This window comes from Pseudopodoces humilis, chromosome 6 (genome assembly GCF_049639895.1).
Source record: "Pseudopodoces humilis isolate 2021_Gansu_Grassland_sample_001 chromosome 6, ASM4963989v1, whole genome shotgun sequence".
Taxonomy (NCBI): Eukaryota; Metazoa; Chordata; class Aves; order Passeriformes; family Paridae; genus Pseudopodoces; species Pseudopodoces humilis.
Window position 1 is genome coordinate 59,597,916 of NC_142205.1, and position 18,878 is coordinate 59,616,793.

At 45.6% G+C, this 18,878-nt stretch overlaps 1 protein-coding gene across 1 annotated transcript; it reads left to right on the forward strand.

Annotated features, from left to right (window-relative positions):
• The first annotated feature begins 4,954 nt into the window (after nt 1–4,954).
• HPSE (heparanase) lies at nt 4,955–17,309 on the forward strand. The gene is made up of 12 exons (XM_005525580.3): nt 4,955–5,283; nt 6,763–6,908; nt 7,921–8,046; nt 8,406–8,579; nt 9,017–9,188; nt 9,706–9,753; nt 11,134–11,227; nt 11,854–11,960; nt 12,472–12,586; nt 14,255–14,373; nt 14,507–14,653; nt 15,374–17,309. The coding sequence occupies exons 1-12, from the start codon at nt 4,955–4,957 to the stop codon at nt 15,531–15,533; spliced, it is 1,737 nt and encodes a 578-aa protein (XP_005525637.2). The 3' UTR covers nt 15,534–17,309.
• Nucleotides 17,310–18,878: the final 1,569 nt, after the last annotated feature.

Consider the following 18,878-nt stretch of genomic DNA (forward strand, 5'->3'; position numbering starts at 1 on the left):
TTTGGTACAGTTTTGTGTGGATTTGGCAGGGGGGGAAAGAACCCCAGGAAGTTAATGTTAAATTATTCACTCTGAGTGCTGGGTTACTACAATAACATGTTATGGAAATAATCCATTAATTGCTACATGTATTACAGTATAGTTAATGAGTCAGTAACCTGTGTCACAATTCTTTGCATGCTGTTTGTACTTGCATGCTAATTAAAGTGTACATTTTATGTATTTATATAGCAGAGGGGAACAGCAGGAAAATATCATTCCTGCCGCTTCTAAATGTACCTTCACACTATACATGACTATACATAACACTATACATAACACTCAGCACTACTGCAAGATCAGGTTTTGATGAGATACACATTCAGGAATAAAGTTGAGTATTTCCTACAAATGCCAGAGCTCCTTTGAAAGTCATAGGAAAAGCTGGTTTCAAACAAGAGAGTGGTTTTAAATCTGCATAAAGCTGATCTGGAAAGAAAAAGAGGTTGGCATTTATTGTCTCTGCTGTTCTCTTTACACAGGCTGTGCTTTCCCTGGATGGATGAGTGCAATTCCCCTAAGGCTTTCTCTGTGACCTTAGCATCAGAAGTGAAATGAAGCTGCACTAATTTGCACTGAAACTTTGCTATATGTAGCTTGTCTTATTTTCCTGAAATCAAGCTTATCAGGCAAGGCAGTACATGTATTTCATACCGCTTTTTATTTCTGAAGTATATATTAGTGTGTGATTAAATGTTTCTCATATAAAGCTGTCTTACCTGGGCTTTTCTCCTGGGTGGAGATGGGAGAGGAGAGAAAAGGAAACACAACAGATACTGCTCACAGTATTTTTGTGCTGCCAGATGATGCTCAGTGCTTCAGTGTCAAGTACAGTACTGGGCAGATTTATATATATACATATATATATATATGTATATATATATAAACACACATATATATTTATAACATGCAGGTGTTGGAATGGGTATGTGTTAGTTTGGTAAACTATGGGAAAACTTCTGCTGAGGATGGATTCAAGATATTTTGGAAAGCAAACATTTCTCACTTGCTTCAATGTTTGTATCCTAAGGCCTGTGTTAAAGAGAAAGAAGCAACATTGATGAATTTATCTTATTTCCATGTGATATAAAGTAGATGCTTCAAAGCTAAGTAGGTCATTAAAACATGCTCTGTCAGATGTTCCTAATGTCTTCATAACCCACAGTAAATTGGATCAGAGCTATTGTGTGTGCAAGTCTGTTCAGGTGTAGAGAAATCTTCTGACCTAAAGCCTTAGAGCATATTTCTTAGTCTTTCTTAGTCTTTATTTCTATTCACTCCACTTTTCAACTTGCCCACATGGATCAATTCTTGTGTTTGTGTGATTCCCTTCCTTCCCCTGAGTCATGAGTCTGTGCTTTGAGGAACCCCTGTACATAACCTACTGAAAGTTGTCTGGAAGAACTGGTAAGAGAGTCAGGCTTAGGGTAATGTAGTTGTTTAAAACGTAGCTGTACCGTGCCAGTCGTGGGTGGGGAGATGAAAACCCATGATTCATGGTCCTGGTGCTCATGAGACAAAACAGCCTCATTTATTATTCAGAACTTGCTTAAATACCCAGTTCAAATCTCCCGGGCTAGACAGCCACTGGCTGAGATCTTCCTCCCTGCCCAGCTTCCTGGCCAGTGTGCTTTCTTCTCAGCTTGGATGGGGCTGGCCAAGGGTCCTCTGTAATTTATCCAGGGACATGTTCAGGCATGAACTAGCTGAATTGGATTTGTGTTATGGTCAGATTCACTTTGTCCAGTCCAGGCCAGCTGTACTGTGACAATACCATGACATTTAGCTATTAATTTTCATTGTATGAATGAGACCTATTGTGTTCCTCTGTTCTGGAAAGCTGTTTCCATGTGAATTAGTCCTGCCTAGCTCTCACTTCATCCTTCCTTTTAAAGTTTTGTTTCATCTCTGTGTGCATATCAAAGAGAACTGCTAAAATCTAGACCCAAGGTGTCATTTCCATCTCTGAAGAGACAGTGTGTGCTGTCTCAGACTCCCATGACCAGCTAGGTTCAGAAATAAGACCAGCAGAGAGTACAGAGAGCTGTGTGCTGTGTCAGGACAAGGTCTGGCTGCAGGTTTAGGGTAGGGAGGAAGGATAGCTCACGAAATCACTCTCATAGGCATCTCTGTTTTTACAGTTTACATGCTTTCTTGGCATTAGCTTTGCCTTAGTTTCATGTTCCTGAGGCTTCTTATATAGAAACAGAGCAGTATTCTGACACAGGTCAGCTCTTTTCATCTGCCCAAACACCTGTGCCATGAGAATTGTTTGCCTTTTGCACAGTCAGTTCTTCCCTTCTGAATTCCTTTAATATACACAAGGTAAAGCACTGACATATATTTAGATATAGGTATAAATATATCAGTTCTTGGTACTTGCCCAGGAGTAGCAGAGGTGCCCCTGTTAGCAATAGCATGGTGCTGCTGCTGTTAGACAGTTGAAATTCCTGGAAGGTTTTATTTTTAATTCTTTCTAATTATAAAAACCTAGTCATCATCACAGGATGTTTAATGACATTACTGGGAAGAACTGTCTGATAGAAGCTGCAAGACCAAAGCATTTGAATGTCACAAGGCAGGGGCTAGGCTTTATGGAATGAGAAAGAGGGATGGGATGTTTGTTTGGAGCTGGCTTCAAATTACACTCAAGTGGGCTTAAGCCTAGTCCTAATTCTTAACTGCTCTCCTTGAAGCTCACAGGGCATCACTCGAATTCTGCCCTAATTTCCATAAGTGAAAATACATCTGTACCAAGATTCCTTACTCTGCAGTATTTAAAAATGTGTATAAAACCCTGTGAAAAATGCCCAGGCAAAAGCTACCACTTCTCATTTAGCACCTCAAGCTCTTAAACTAATGCTGCAAGGCATTGTTTTCCAGCTACAAGGTTTCATAAGCTGCTAAAAACACATGTGCCAGGCTTTACGTACACACATCTGTACACAGCAACTGATCCCAAAACAGCCTTGACCATTTTAAATAGGCACCTTGTGCCTTTGCTGTGAGAACTACAGCACAGTGGCAAGTGACCCAAAGTGCCTCTTTGTGTTCTCAAAGAAGAACATGGAGGAAATGAAGGCAGCAGTAGGGAATTACAACAGAAAAAAAACTGCACAGGCTGCATCTGGCCTGCCAGCTCCTGACCCTTTCTGCACTTGTAGTAACAACCTTAGCTAGGTTTGCAGCAATGATTTTTCACACAGTGAACTACATTCTTACATCCTTAGTTTACCCATGAGGCCGGGTAGTTTGTTTGGTGCACCAGTCCTCTGCTGATAGATGAGTTATTCCTTTGGCAGACAGTCACTCCAGCCCTTCCTGGGGCGTAGGCATATAATTGGTGCTGCACCCCCAAAATGGGAAGCATTACTCTGACTAAGATACTGAGACAGTCAGAAGTGTCACTGATGTTTCCTTTTCAGCAGGGCTGTGGATGTGCTGATCAAAAACAGAATTAATTTCGTCAAGTTCTTCTAGTTCCGGTGGAGAGTTACTTAATAGTACAAAAATGTAGAGCAAGCAAGAACAGAAAGGGCCAGGCAGGCGAGCACTTGAGCCACAGATTAATGCCCCAACTTCGGTGCTTGTGAGAAGCGCTGCACCTGAATAAAGTGACAGATTCTCAGCCTGTTTCAGCTGACAGCTGTTTTCAAAACAAACTTCCTAAGAAACACGGATACTTCAGGTTGAACTGGTGCAGGTGGGAAATAAACGGTGGTGTTAAATGTAGTTGTTTAAAAACTCTGCAAATGTTTCAGTAGGGTGCACAGAAACTTAGAAACATTCTTGCAGTCCAGGAAGCAAAGTGTATTCTGGGCTGCATCACAGGGAGAGTAGGCAGTAGGTTGAGGGAGGTGGCTGTCCCCCTCTACTCCAGACTCCATCTCTGGTACTACATCCAGCCTTGGGCCCCCTGAAACAAGAAGAATGTGGACCTGTTAGGAGGCCACAAAGGTGATCAGAAGGCTGGATCAACTCTCCTTTGAAGAGAGGCTGAGAGAGCTGGGCTTGTTCAGCCTGGAGAGGAGAAGGCTCCAGGGTGACCTTAGAGCACCTTCCAGCACCTGAAGGGATGACAAGACAGCTGGAGAAGGACTTTTTACAGGGGCATGGAGTGGTAGGACAAGAGAGGAATGGCCCTAAGCTGAAGGAGGGTTGGTTTAGACTGGGTGTTAGGAAGAAATTCTTTACTGTGAGGGTGGTGAGGCACTGGCACAGGTTGCCCAGGGAAGCTACGGACTCCTCATTCCTGGAAGTGTTCAAGGCCAGGCTGGATGGGGCTTTGAGCAACCTGGTCAAGTGGGAGGCGTCCCTGCCTATGGTGTAGGGTTTGGAACAACCAACAGCCCAACAACCCCATTCCATGGACTAAGCCATACCTGCTCCATGGCAGCAGCTGGCTCTTCCCAGACAGGCCTCCCCATCAAGGCCAGCTGCTGCCAAAGGAGTTTCAGTAGAAACCGGACTCTGCAGGGAGCACCTGGGGGGTGGACCCAGAGCCTGCCTGAATTTTTTTTGTAACAGTAATTCCAAGTTTCATGCCTCTGCAGTTAGGACATACACTTGTTCCAACAGTATGGACTGTTGCAGCAGTCAGGTTTCAGCCTGACAAGGCTGTGTGCCCGCTGGGACTCAGTTTCCCGCAGTGGAGGCCACAGACGGGGCGCCAGGCTGACATCCCAGCCCTGGAGGAGCAGCGTTCAGTCCGTAGCTATTTTTCCAGCCCACTTGTTGTTCACGGAAATGCCCAGGGCCGCTCGGGCAGGGCGGGATTCTGCAGGAGGCGGCTGCAAGGCTGCGAAGGTGTGAGCAGGAAAGGAACCAGCTGGAAACACAGGCTCATTTTGCAATGGTTGAGGCGTTTGGGTAATGCCGGGTTTCGGATGCCTTGCCGCTGGTTTGAGGCTCGAAGATGCTGTTGAAGCCCTTCCAGAGGGTGGGGAAGGTCCTGCTCATGTCCGCGCGGTTCTTCCCGGCGGGAGCGGAGCGCTGCAGCCCCGGGCCCGCCCTCGGCGGGGGTGGTGCCGGCGGCGGCGGAGCGGCGGCCCGGGAGCGGAGGATGCTGCTGCCGCTGCTGCTGCCTCTCCTCCTGCTGCTGCCGGCTCTGGCCGACGGGCAGCGGGCGGCGGTGCTGCGGCTGGGGCTCCGGGGCAGCCCCCGCAGAGAGGTGAGCCCGGCTTTCCTCTCCCTCACCCTGGATGCCAGCCTCGCCCGGAACCCGCGCTATGTCGCCTTGCTCAGGTGAGCCGCCTCTCGCACTGGGCAAAGGATAAAGGGTCTTGTGGGAGGCGGGCCATCCCGGCAAACGCGCTGCGGAGCGAGCTGGGGGGAACGGGGAGTCCCCCAGCCCTGGAATTGGGGTCGGGGAGAGGCTGCTGGATCCCCACTGCTTCGGGATTCACTAATTCCGTCTTCCCAGGGCAGAAGGCGGTACCTTCCACAGGTGCGAGCCGCCCCGGCCCGTTCGTGCTCGGGGAAGGAGCGGCTGGCCTGGGTGGATGCAGGGAAAAGTCAGCTAGGGGAGAGGGAGCCTGGGAGAGGAGCTGCTTTGACAGCACAAAAAAAAAAAGGAGAAGGAAATGGAGGGAATTGCGGTTGTCTGCCCTCGAGAAATGGAGGCTTCAGGGTGTCCTTACCTCCGCAAATACCAGAAAAGAGGTTTGTAGAGAGGTGTGGGACAGTCTCTTCCAGCTAACCAGTGGCTGGACGACAGAAAACTGCCTCAAGTTGCACCAGACGGGCTTTAGGTTGGATATTAAGAAAAATTTCTTCACTGACAGGGTAGTTATGCAATGGAGCAGGCTGCGCAGGGAAGCAGAAGGTGAGATCACCATCCATGAAAGTGTTCAAAAAAATGTGTGGATCCTCCAATCCTGCTTTCCCACCACTTGCACGTTTTTCCCCTCATTGGGCTGGTGAGAAAGGTGCCACCAGCTTTACTGGGAAGTGCTCAGGTCTCCGACATACAGCCCCAGCTGCACACCTTGGGGTTCAGCCTGAGGCCAGCCCTGCCACCACTAGGAGTAGGAAATACTTGGTGGCCTCTAATCTGCTGTTTGTCACCACGGAGCAGATAGTGCCTAACATGCCCAGTGCCCTCCAATGACTTGTGGTTTCCCCTAGAGAAGGCTGGCTCTTGGTGCTGCTCATCCTGTGTGGGATGTGAGCAAGTCACAGAATTATGTTCTTTTGTACACTTGCTTTGATAAAGTTAACACCTATCTCAGCAGGGACTCTTAATCCTCCTTGGGTACAAAGGCAATTGCTTTGGCTGTTGTCAATGGAAGTTGGGGCTGATGATGTAAAGTCAGTTTTGCACCCAGCTTCTCAAAGGACATTTATGTTGGTGTTGCATAAACAAAACCAAAAAATCTAGGGGCGGAAGATGTTTAGGATGAAAAAAACCAAGACTATTTTATTAAAGTTTTGCCTTACTTTGCCCCTAGGATTTTGCTCCCTGCCCATGATCGTGTTCCCTCAGGCATGTTCTCTCTTCTCTCCACTACATCTTCTCCTGGCTTACTTGGCCATCAGTGACCTTCTTGTACTGTGCAGAGGGCTGGGATGCAGATCCCAGCAAACCACCAGGAATTCCCTGAGGCTACTGGGTAGTTCCAGGTCACCTACTGCAGCATATTCCTCAAAGTGCTTGCCACGCTTACCCTCTACACAGACTGTATAAACATAGTAGTTTTCTGTTTCTTGGCATTCCCTCCTCAGCAATTCCAAACTGCGTGCCCTGGCAACGGCCCTGTCCCCAGGTTTCCTGAGGTTTGGTGGCACTGAGACAGATTTTCTTATCTTTGATCCCTACAAGGATTCCACTTCAGAAGAAAAGACCCTCTGGGAACTTCAGACAAAGCAAGGTAAAGTGGGAATCAATGTGTTAGTCTTTAAACCGTCCTAGCTTTTGGAGGGTCTTTGATGTAGGATGAGGATGCTGCAAGGGCAGAGCAGCAGCGCTGGAGGCCCTCCACAGGGCAATATTGTTATCATCCATGAAGAGGAGATCTGTGGACTTTCAGCATGGTTTGTGCGAAGAGCTGTGCCAGCTGTGGGAAAGTGAGAAAGGATGTAGGGGAACGTGTATCCTCCCTTCCATCTGCTGAGACTCCCCCTTTGCTGCCCTCTGCTCCCTGTAGCAATCTTGGGAGCTCCCCCACTAGCTGGGAGGTGGTCAAGTTCAGCTCAGAAGCTGTGGCTTCATCATGAAAATTAAGGAACAGATGGAAGAAATAATCTAAGGAAAATAGAGTGTTCAATCTCTCTCCCAAAGCCAGAGAGCTGGGCTGGGGGTGCAGCCTTGCCCTCCTGCTGCTTTGACAGGACAAGTGCAAACCTGCTGGACCCCTGTCAAGTGCTTGACAGGGTGTTTTCTCTTTGAACTTAGCAAAAGTGCATAGCCTCTTCAAGAGGTGCTTCAGATGAAAAAAAACCCTGTATATTCCTGTGGCACATAGCACAATTGTGAAATCTTACATTACTGTATGACTTGCAGTGCTCAATTTTGAAGTCAAATACTTTTCCTCTCATAGCACTTTGCTAAGTAGCCACTTCCTGAGACTCTGGCTAATTCCTTCCTCTCTGATTATGGTTTGTTCCTGGTTTGCATGCCAAGAAAAAACATGATCTTTGAAGTCTTATGGTTCCTGTCAGTGAGCCATGCAGGGAAGTCAGCACTTTCCCCTGCACGAGATGCATTGCCTTGTTCCTGCCCCCAGCAAGGTGGGTTGTAATCCCTGCCACACCACTGCATGGCAGGTTGGCTTATCTGCTCCTCAGGCATGGCAGCCTATGCTTTGTCAGTTCACTGGAACAAGGGTTTGCTGGCTGTGGAAGTGAGGAGTTAATTCCTATTGACCTTCTTCTGCCCTACAGAGGCTTGTGGCTTGAGGCCTGCATTTGCTGCTGTTGAGAAGGTAATGCTGGCCCAATGGCCCAGCCAGGAGAAGCTGATTCTTGCTGAAGAGAACCGGAAAAAGCACAAAAACACCACCATTACAAGTAAGACTTAAACAGGGGAATGCAGTTCTCTGCCCCATGGTAAAAGTGCCATAGGTTGTTAGGAGCTGGAACCACTGAAAAAGAAACATTTCACCCACTTAGAAAAATATTCAGAGAACTCTTTTTCAACAGATTGCCACCTCACATTTAATGGTATTCAGCTGCAGAGGCTGGGAGGTTCTCAAAGCTTGTAAGATGTTGTGTATTGAGGCCTGACCTCTTCTGCCTAGCTGGGAAAGTTTGGCACATCTGCAACACCAGGCTAAATACACACAGGCAGTAAAGATAGCTGCTTGGCCAGAGCTCAATTAGCATGCTCTAACCTTGAGACAAACACTCCTCCTTTCTCCTCTGTGCAGAAAACACACTGGATATTCTCTACAACTTTGCAAACTGCTCAGGGTTTCACCTGATCTTTGGACTCAATGCCTTGCTGCGGAAAGGAGGCTTGCAGTGGGACAGCACAAATGCCCAGTCACTGCTGGACTACTGTGCTTCCCAGAGGTACAACATCTCCTGGGAGCTTGGGAATGGTAAGTGCTTGTTGGCCAGACCAGCCATCACCTAGAAAAGTACCACCAGAGGGTATGGGCTGGTAACTTTGGATGTTTTGGATGATGGCACATAAAGGCAAGGTGATTAAGAGATAGTAAGGTCTTATGCTGCAGAGGGATTTTACAAGAAGACACAATGAATGAGCAAATTGAGATGATTCTGCTGCTCCTACCAGGGATTTGAGATGAGTTGAATGATGCCCCACAAGGTGCAGGATGTCACCTATGGCTGGGACAGAGTGCTGGAGAGCAGCACAATATCCTCTGAGCTTTTTGCTTTCTTGTTCACCTTCAAACCCACACCATGGCAGATCAGGTGAAGCCTTAGGGGACTGGTGCTCCCCACGTGGATGGAGCTGACCCATTTTGTGCCCCAGAAATAGAGCGGGGTGTTGATGTGCATGTGTCTTCCCCAGAGCCCAACAGCTTCCGGAAGAAATCTGGCATCCACATTGATGGGTTCCAGCTGGGGCAAGATTTCATTCACTTACGCCAACTGCTGAATAACTATGTCCTCTACCAGCACGCCAAGCTCTACGGCCCCGATGTTGGGCAGCCCCAAAAGCACACACAGAGACTGCTGAGAAGGTAGGTGTGTGAGGTTCCAGAAGCACTCCCTGGGGCAGGGCAGGTGTGGAGAATTATGGCTTGTCTGTACCTAGATGCAGGAGTCATGAAGAGGCTCCAAGGCAGGGGCTGAACAATTTATTTTCCCTTGACTGACGACAACTAAAATCCTACCTGCATGCTTGAGTTCAAGGCCTGAATACTCAGCCAGGTGAAACTCAGCTGCTGGCAGTACATAAGTGGTCCACATGTTTTTTCATTAAGCACTGGCTCTAGGGTTGTGCTAACAAGGGCTTTTAGCCTGAAAAACACCCATGCGTTACACAAAGATCAATTCATCCAGCAACCTGCTGAGGCAGCCAGGCTGCCCAAAGCCTGCTTAAAAGCCATGGCAAGCCTGGTCCCCATGCATTCACCATCAGTACTGCCAGCTGTGGGGAAAGGGGAGGGCTGTGCATGGCACTGCACTGGTGGGAGGGCCATGACCCATCACTGGTACTGCTAATGCCCTCCTCTCTACCATTCCCTCTGGTTGCAGCTTCCTGAAATCAGGCGGGAAGGTGATCGACTCTGTCACATGGCACCAGTAAGTACCACTTGGGTACCACTGTCACTCCGATTACTGCCTCATTTTCTTTAAAAAGTGTCAATTTGAACAAATTATCAATCTCAACAGGAAAGAGGGAGATGAAATGCCCCTTTTGATAGTTTCTTGGGGGCCTCTCCACAAATTTCTCTGTTCAGAATAAGAGATTAATTGAGGGAGCACATTACAGAAATGCTGAAGCCTCCAAAGAGTCTATATGGCGCAGAGACCCAAAAGCGGTGCTGGGGGGTTGTCACGTAAGCACAGCAGCAGGGTATGCAACATGTGCAAGATGGTGATTTTGTTTGCTCTATTTATGTCTAGTTGATAAAAAGGAAAATCCCAGCAGGTCTGTCTGACTCTTGTCCATGGAGAAATGCCAGCAGCCCCTCCTGCTCCCTTGAGTTTGTTCTCTGAGTCATTTAAGGTTCTGTGTGGGTAACTCACCCTCAGATATCGCACGCAGAGCAAACAGCACTGATACCTGGCCCTTTGCTCCTGTGACTTTGATTTGTAGGCTGAAAGTGCTCAAGGGGCAATGGGATAAACTGGTCCCAGGGCCATGAACTCCACATGTTTGAAAGTAATTTCCATGTGAAGGCAGTTTTCTTTCCTGAGTCAAAAGCAGGACATTGACATGCAGCAGTCAGATAACAGCGAGAAAAGATGCACATGCCTATTTTATATATATGTGTATACATAAATCACTTACTGATGTATTTTGAGCTGCTAGAAAGGCATGAAACATGTCCTTTCCCCTTCCTGGGCTGTTCTTTACTAATTTAGAATTATCAGGTTTTAGCTGCTTGTGGCTGGAAGGCTTCTGCTATTTTTGGTAGGACTGAGTGATGGCAGGATGAAATGCAAAAAACCACAGGGCTCCCAATTTATTTGGACAAATCAGACTTAAAGGCTCTTCTGCTCACGGTGGAAAGCAACCTTCTTGCCATAGGGATGCCCACATCCCAGCTCCCTCCAAGTGGCCAAAATATTCCAGCAGATGGACAGATCTGTGATCTGATATTTTCAATATATAACTTGATAGAGTAAAGCAAGTAATCACATGGAATTGTTGGACTTCTCAACAAGAGAAGCTGGCTCTTGGTGATGTTTTCCTTATTCTAAATGAGTAGATGCAAACAAACCTATTATTTCTGCTGGTGGAAATTTCTGTGATATCCCACTTCCATCAAAGTAATATATCTGAAAGTCCCTTAAATACAAGTGACAGACATTTGGGAAACAAAAAATTAAAAAGCAGTGGACAGAAAAATCTTGTTGTGGATAAATGTACCAATCAACTGAATACTTTCAGTGGTGTTTTGTACCACTGGTGGTATTCTTACCTAATTTTGGCTATGTTTTTTCCCCCATTTTTAGTTACTATGTGAATGGACGGAGTGCAACAAGGGAGGATTTCCTGAGCCCTGAAGTGCTGGATACCTTTGCCACAGCTATATATGAAGTCCTGGAGGTGCCTTGTCCTATTCAATCATTCCCATGTTCAGCTTCCAGGGGGTTAGCAGAGAATCCAAAATAAAGCACCATTTCTTACTAGCTATAAAGAGGGATACTCAAGGCTTGAGTTCTGCTGACATTTTATATGTAAAAAAAACAAAATTAAAATTAATGATACTAACAATAAATGAGCTCCAACAGTTTGCCATGCAGCAAACATGGTGCCAGGTGCATCACACACCTACAACATTCTCATTTATTGATATAGTAATTACTCAGGAGTGTAATTTATGGTTATCCCATTCCCCCAGTGCATTTTTTTTGTATTTTGAGATACTGAGAACACTATAACTCAGAATACTCAGTACTACTCAGGACAAGAAGAATTATGGGACCTGGATATTAGTGATATTTGGCCTGTTTTACATAGGTAACAAATTTGGGTTTTTTTTCAGGGGGGGGATGCATATCTACTTTTAGTGCTTTTGATCCAAATTTCTGTGACACCCCATCTCAGGGCGCTATCTCTTAAATGAAAACATCCTTTAGCTTTTGGCTAAAGCACAGAATTTTGATTATTTCAGTAGCCAAAAAATTAACTGTTACCTCTTCTTTTTTCTTCCCTAATGCCACACTGGCCAGATTGTGGGTCGGACTGTGCCGGACAAGAAGGTGTGGCTGGGAGAGACAAGCTCTGCCTATGGAGGAGGAGCTCCCAGATTGTCTAACACTTATGTTGCTGGCTTTATGTAAGTACTGTGTCCCAGGTGTAGGGAAATTACATATTTTCACAGCTGAATGGGGCTACCCCACAGGATGAACATGGCTTCCTCAGGCTTCCTGGGGAGTGTGGGCAGTTTTTTTCCATCCTATAAGACATGATGACTTTATATCAAGGCCTGGTGGCCCAGCGAGTCAAAGTCTGATAATGACAGGCAACTTTGTTGCTGGTGTGATGATTTCTCACAGCCTTCAGACCCCTGGCCAGTTCAGGAGAATCTGCTGCCACTCCTTGTTTCCACCACCAACAGATAGGGGAATGGAGCAACTGCTCCCACTAACTTGGACTTCAAGAGGTGGTCTGAAATGATTTTTTAATTTAATTAATGCAAGACTTGAAGTTAGTTTTGTGCTTTTAAGGAAATCAGCATCACACAGTAATATTCGCTTTCTTGCTTCCTGAGCTGGTTGGAGAGGGGAAACAGGGTACAGTTGGGTCAGCACTTTCATCAGTGTGACATTTGCCTCATCTTTTGGCAGGTGGTTGGACAAACTTGGGATTTCAGCCAGGCAGGGGATTGATGTGGTGATGAGACAGGTTTTCTTTGGGGCAGGGACCTACCACCTGGTGGATGCCAACTTTGAGCCTTTGCCGGTATGTAAATAATATCCCCTGAATGCACCTCTGCACAGGCAACACTGGGTGTGGAGGGACAAGTCAGCTATTTTAACAACACCTTTTTTTTGCTTGGGTGGTCACAGGTATCCTTGCACCTAAAGTTATCTCATGTTCCACTATGGGTTAATGTATTATTACATATATATGTATGCACACCAGATATTTACTCCAGCTGCAGGGGTGCAGCCAGTCTTCAGCACAGCAGAAACTGATCTGTGGGACATGATGCTCGGTTTGTATGCAGGAGATTCTGGAGCTCACAAGGCTTTTCTGGATGGACTATTTTGGTTTGACTACTCCTCAGCTGAGTGATGAGTAGTTTATAAACAGAAGTGAAAAGAGATATTAAAATCACTTATATTCCATGTGAAAACCAGGCCAACATGAAGTCAAGACTCAAGCATTATTGGTCTTAAGCATATTCATCCTACAGTGGTGGCTGAAGGATAATTAAATTTAAATATACATTTAGTATAGTTTGATTTATTAGGAAATAACGTTTTGCTGTGATGAAACTTCCTTATATGAACTCTACATTGCTCTTGCACATACAGCACATTTCTTTGTACTACTAGCACTTAGACTGGGGTGAAAGGACAGAATTTTCCCTTTTAGTTTTCCTCTCATTTTTCTGCTTCCAAATGGTGATTTTCACAGGTGGTCATAGAGCCAGCCTGAAAGAAAACCCAGCATACAGGGATTTTCCATCCTACTTGCTCAGCTGCTTCCTATGCTGGAGGCTGCATCATCAGGCTTGTGGCTTTGGGCTTTTCATTCCCTCATTTAAAACAGATTTAATTTGGATTGAAACTGTGTGCCTTGTTCCTCACCTACTGGCAGTAGAGACTACTAACTAAGCCAATGATGCTTCAGAGGCAGGGAAATCCAAACCCAGGTGCATCAGCTGTAGTTAACACAGAAATGAGGAAGCACAAATGTGTCAGAAGGCTGCACTTCCTTGCAGAGGGATTGAGCATGAAGGCTGATAGGAAAAGTAATTTTCTGAGCTTGTGCTGAGTCAGAAGAGAAACACAACAGATTTCCTCCAAAGAAAACCTCAAAAACAGATGAGCTGGGAGAAGCTCTCTGAAAGTCTGGAAAGACCTGAAAAAATGAGTCTCTACCGGGAATCGTCCTGCTCTGAGGCATCATCTTGGGGTATTAGAGGATGCATTTGTGACTCAGGTTCAGAAATCAATCCTGAGACCTGTTGAAAAGAAAAATGTTAATGAAGGGGATTGAAGTTTAGGAGCTTCTTCCTGGTTTTGCATCTGTGCCTTAGGTATAAGCTTTCCTGCAGGAAGAACAGCTCACACCCCTGCATTCAGCCCCAAGGTTCTGTGCACCTGGCAGAAGAGCAATTCCAAAATGCAAACAATCTCTCCCTGAGAGAGCTCTGAGAGCTCCATATGAAGGGGAAAATTACTCTTAGGTACCTTGTAAACACAGCTGCTCACAGGCAGGGTTTCCCTTTTTGCTATGGTGTTTTTGTGAATTTGAGTACATGTGGTGAAAAGCTTGGTAAAGCAAAAAGTTATGGGGGAAAACCCCTTGAAATGAGCTTCAAAATGAAGGTTAGATTAAGCACTGTGTGGAGCACCTGGCCCGTACACAAATGTTTCCATGTGTTTTTGTGCCTCCCAGGACTACTGGCTCTCACTGCTCTACAAGAAGCTGGTGGGTACCAAGGTGCTGCAGGTCGGCCTGGCAGGAACCAACAAGAGGAAGCTCCGTGTCTACCTCCACTGCACAAGCAATCTCAAGTAAGCCTCCAGAAAGGGCAAAATATCCCAGAAACTGAGCCTGTGGCCACCCCTGGGCCAACAAATGCCATTTGGGATAGTGCAAGGTCACATATTATTCTGATCCCCACCATCACCTTTTCTTGCCTTGCAGCCCAAAGTACAGAGAAGGGGATGTGACGCTGTTTGCTTTAAACCTCTACAATGTTACCCAACATTTGGAGCTACCGGATTACCTCTCTAGCAAGCACGTGGATCAGTACCTCTTACTGCCTCATGGCAAAGAGAATATTCTTTCCAGGTAAGATGCAATTCCTCCAGTCCCTGAGGAAAAGACTGTGAGTAGGCTTAGATGGTCTTTAAAACCTCACCTTATCCTATTTGCAAGCAGAAAGAAGAGGTTACCATTCAGTCACCTGGGTTTTTTTTCAGTAAGATCTGACTTAAATCAGGTCTCCTAAACTCAGGCTGCTGAAAGCTGTCTAAGTCATGCAGACATTTACTTGATGTTAATTTGGAAATTTATCCTAGCAGGCTTCAGTGTTCTTGACCAGCTGCTAAAGTCTTAATTTGTTGGGTTGTTTTTTTTTTTTTTGCATGAGCACAGGTATATTGCTTTCCCAAGTGCTGTCTCCTGATTTACAGCAATGTGCTCAGGCTTCATATGTTGGTGGGGTCTTTTTGTTGTCATTGTTAATGCATCCACAGGGAAAGGATCTGCTCTGTGCACATAAAAGAATATTAATATTTTTAGGAGAAAAAGCAATAAAAATTGTACTTTTCAAAGCCTGTTTAGCTGTTGACCTCACTGGAAGAGAAAGAAATGTGCTTTTTAATGTGCTTGTGCTATCACTCTGAAGGGTCCTTGCAGTGGGAGTGATGCAGATGTCTGTGCATGTGTTTACACACACATCCAAGGGAAGTTTAGTTTGGCTTTGGGCTGAGTTAATGTTTATACTCAGGCTCAGAGCAGTTTGGAAAACAGAGCACAGCTGCCCAGACAGTCTCTGTCCCTTTCCAGGTCCATTGAGCTGAACGGCCATGTACTACGGATGCTGGATGATGAAACACTGCCCGAGCTTATGGAAAAGCCCCTTCGTCCCGGCAGTCTACTTGGCCTTCCAGCCTTCTCCTATGGCTTTTATGTTATCAAAAATGTCAAAGCTATTGCTTGCATTTAAGTGGTCAACACACACACTCAGGATAAATGTAAAGCATTTGGCTAGCAGGAAATTCTAATCCTAGAAATTCACATTTCTGCCACGGGATTTAATTCTGGTAAGGGATGCAAATGTTGCAGCACTAGTACCACTGTGAGCTGGGGAAGACATAAGGTTCCCACTGGGTAACTGGTACATGAAAGATCCCAGGAGAATTATCCAGGTAGAAAAAGACCAGGCAGGAGCTGGTTTTACTCTTGATGCAGCCTGTCACTGTGCTTGAGCATGGAACTCCTCTCCACAGCATGCAGGGAGCTTCTCACACTGCCTGGAGCCCTGCCAGCCCATGCACTGCAGCCTCCCCTCTCCCTCTTGTTTCTGCAAGCGCAGCTCCTAAAGCAGTTTCTTCAAAAGCTTGCCTTCAGAAAGGATGAGCAGAGTTTTTATTTGAGCTGTGACTCAAATTTATTTTGTACAGCTGTGACTTCCCACCATGTGGGGAAGCCTGAGAGGTGGTTGTGGTTGCTGAGGGTATTTTGGGGTGGGAAATGTAGACACGCAAAGCAAACCAAGGTCAGGGTGCTTGCAGGGGCAAAGGCCTTGAAGAGAAACCAGATTCTCTATCAGATTTAGGGAAATGACACACATTTTTCTCAAGCTATGGGTCTTCAGTCACAAGATGGAGCTGTGGCTCTGTGCTTTCCAAAGGCGAGTTGTTGGCACAGGAAATACAGGCTGTTTCTGTAGGGTGGTCTACCTCTGCCATCACACACTTCACCCCTGCAAGGAAAGGAGAGGAGCCCACCAGGCCCTGGTAATAACCCTCTGTGCTCAGGGGGCTGCACAGTGAGTGCTTGTGACTCCTCAACCTGTACCACCCTGCAGGCAGCTCAGCTGGAAAGGACTTCCTTGAATCTATGCACAGGTAAAGCTCTCTCTGCTTCATACTCCCTAATGCACTCAGGTCTCTTCTGTCCTTGGGGAAATGGGATAGGAAAGAGGCTGAGGAAACCACTCACCCCTCAACCAACAGAGGGACGTCAGTGGCCTTACATCATCCTGGGGACAAAACTGCCCAGCTGCCATCCTTCTTACTGGGAAAACAGTTATGTTGGACAGAAATCTGTGTTGGTGGTAGCTTTTCTCCCCAGCTGTGCCTTCCCCCTGTTGCAGTTGGCTGTACCAACAATAGCTCCCTGTGGCACACAGGCTGCTGGTCCCCAGGGTAACAAAAACTCTAGGACAGTAGCTGTGGCCTCCTGCATACATTTATTTGCATCTGCTTTTCTTGAAGGTATGTAACCCACACCACTCTCAATGCCTTATGATATATTTATGAGCACAGCAGGGAAGAACAACCCCACACTACTGTACTTCCCTTTTTAAGCTTTAAAAAGATGCTACCAGCTACATGGGGTTTAATGCAGGGCAGGGAAACTTTTTTTAATGAGAGGACTTTCAAAACCGATGTGCTTTTGTAGCTGTGATGAAAACCTGCACATTAAAAAAGGTTATACTTGAGTTCAGTGTATCAAAGGTGTGTGCATCCCCAGAGCAGATGTATTCTGTGAAGGGTTATGTATCAGGGGATAACACAGATCAGAATGAGAGAGGCTGAGTTTGTTTACATTGTCCAAGTTCCATAGAGAGTGTAAGATGGAAAGTCTTACATACAGTCAACATAAAGCTAATAATAATATATTATTATTATTATTATAAAAATGTAAGTTAAAACTAAAACATCAAAGTGATTATTTGCCTGGTAGCTTATTTTTAGAACTTTTCTAAAAATTTTGTTTATTCCGATGCTTGTGAGTTTTGTATTTGAAGATTTTAATTAAAGTGATTTGTATCAACTTTCAGCAATCTTCATTTTTTTTAAGACTCCTTTTTGACATGCTGATACCAGGACACTCCCTACTTTTCTTTTGGTCATAACAGGTTTTTTTGTTATCAACAAGAATACCCAAGTACACAGAAATGGAAGAAATCCTTTGCAGGTTGGTGTGTTTCAGTTGTGTTTGCCCAACCAGTTCAGAGGCCCTCCACCCAATGTGACTCAGACCTGATAAATGTGCTGGTGGCTGGCACACAGGAACCACCAGGAGGGCCCCAGGGATGTTTGCACATGCAAATGACAGCTGCTGCCAACCGTGTCTCATTCTCTGAGCTCTATTCTTTGTGGTGGGGTGGGGAGGTTTGACTTACAGCTCAGTAACCACCTTTCTCTTTACAAAGTGTTGCAGAGTTAGCTCTATACAAACAGAGCCAGAGGGACATTAGTGAAGGGAACAGGAAAAATGCTGGATCCCAGCACTCCAAGGAAGCTATGGTCTGAAACGCAGATGAGCATCACCCTCATAGGACCAATGCTTGCCCCAGCCTTATCTCTGGGGCTTATTCCTTTGAGAATGCTGTAAATCTTGAGGAATTTAATATGTGTATGTACACTTATTTGAGAACAGGGAGAATAATATGTCACATTCATTCCAATTCACTTTTGCTCTTTTGACTCTGGAGGTCAGATTACTCACACTGGATTTGCTGTAAATCAATTCCTGGAAGGTGGAGTAAGTTGCATCACACTTTGGAACAGGGGATCATTTGGTGTGTCTGAAAATAACGAAACTGAAAACCTCCTTAGAGTCAGGGACATTTTGAGTGTCCACTCAGATTTGAGTTAAACAAGACAGCTGGGCTTTATTAGACTGAAATGAGCTATTCCCTAGATTATCTTTCAGTGAAGGGCTGAGTCACTTTATTATGAATATAAATACAGTGGTAGTGACTGTAAAAGTTTACAGTTTTACTTTGTAAAAGTTCCTTTTCTGCTCTACTTTCATGAGCTCCTTAAAAATTTTCTGCAGACGGTCCAGGGTTTCCTTGCCACATCACACATAAAAAAACCCCCAAAACAGTGTCTGTAGAGGAACACCCACCTGGTGACAATCAGAGCATCCATGTTCCTACGGACATGGCAGACAGAGAGGCTGTGGGGATTCATTGCCAAGACCCACTATTCAAACACACCTCAGGTACTTGTCTGTATCTGAATAAAGCCCATGATGACCTTATCAATGTGAAATGGAGCCTAGATAATACTTACTCCTCATCAGAGTTGAGAAACCCTTTCCTTTATGGTCCTGTGCAAATGGTTTTACTGCTGTACTCCAGCAGTACTGAAGTACTGCTCATTAAAACAACAAATGGCAAAACATTAGTCACTTCTCCATTGCATTAATATTTCACTTCCTTCTGCTAGTCAGCATCTCGGGAAATTGAAGTTCATAATGGTTTCCATTGTTTTCTACCAGTGTGTGTCGTTCAAGCTGAAGGAAGTGTGTATTGCAAAAAAAAAATATTTAT

Coding starts and splice junctions, on each gene's coding strand:
- HPSE (XM_005525580.3), top strand. CDS start 4,955: ATGCTGTTGAAGCCCTTCCAGAGGGTGGGGAAGGTCCTGCTCATGTCC. Junction 9,754..11,133: donor GACTCTGTCACATGGCACCA/GTAAGTACCACT, acceptor CCCCATTTTTAG/TTACTATGTGAATGGACGGA. Junction 14,654..15,373: donor AAAGAGAATATTCTTTCCAG/GTAAGATGCAAT, acceptor GTCCCTTTCCAG/GTCCATTGAGCTGAACGGCC.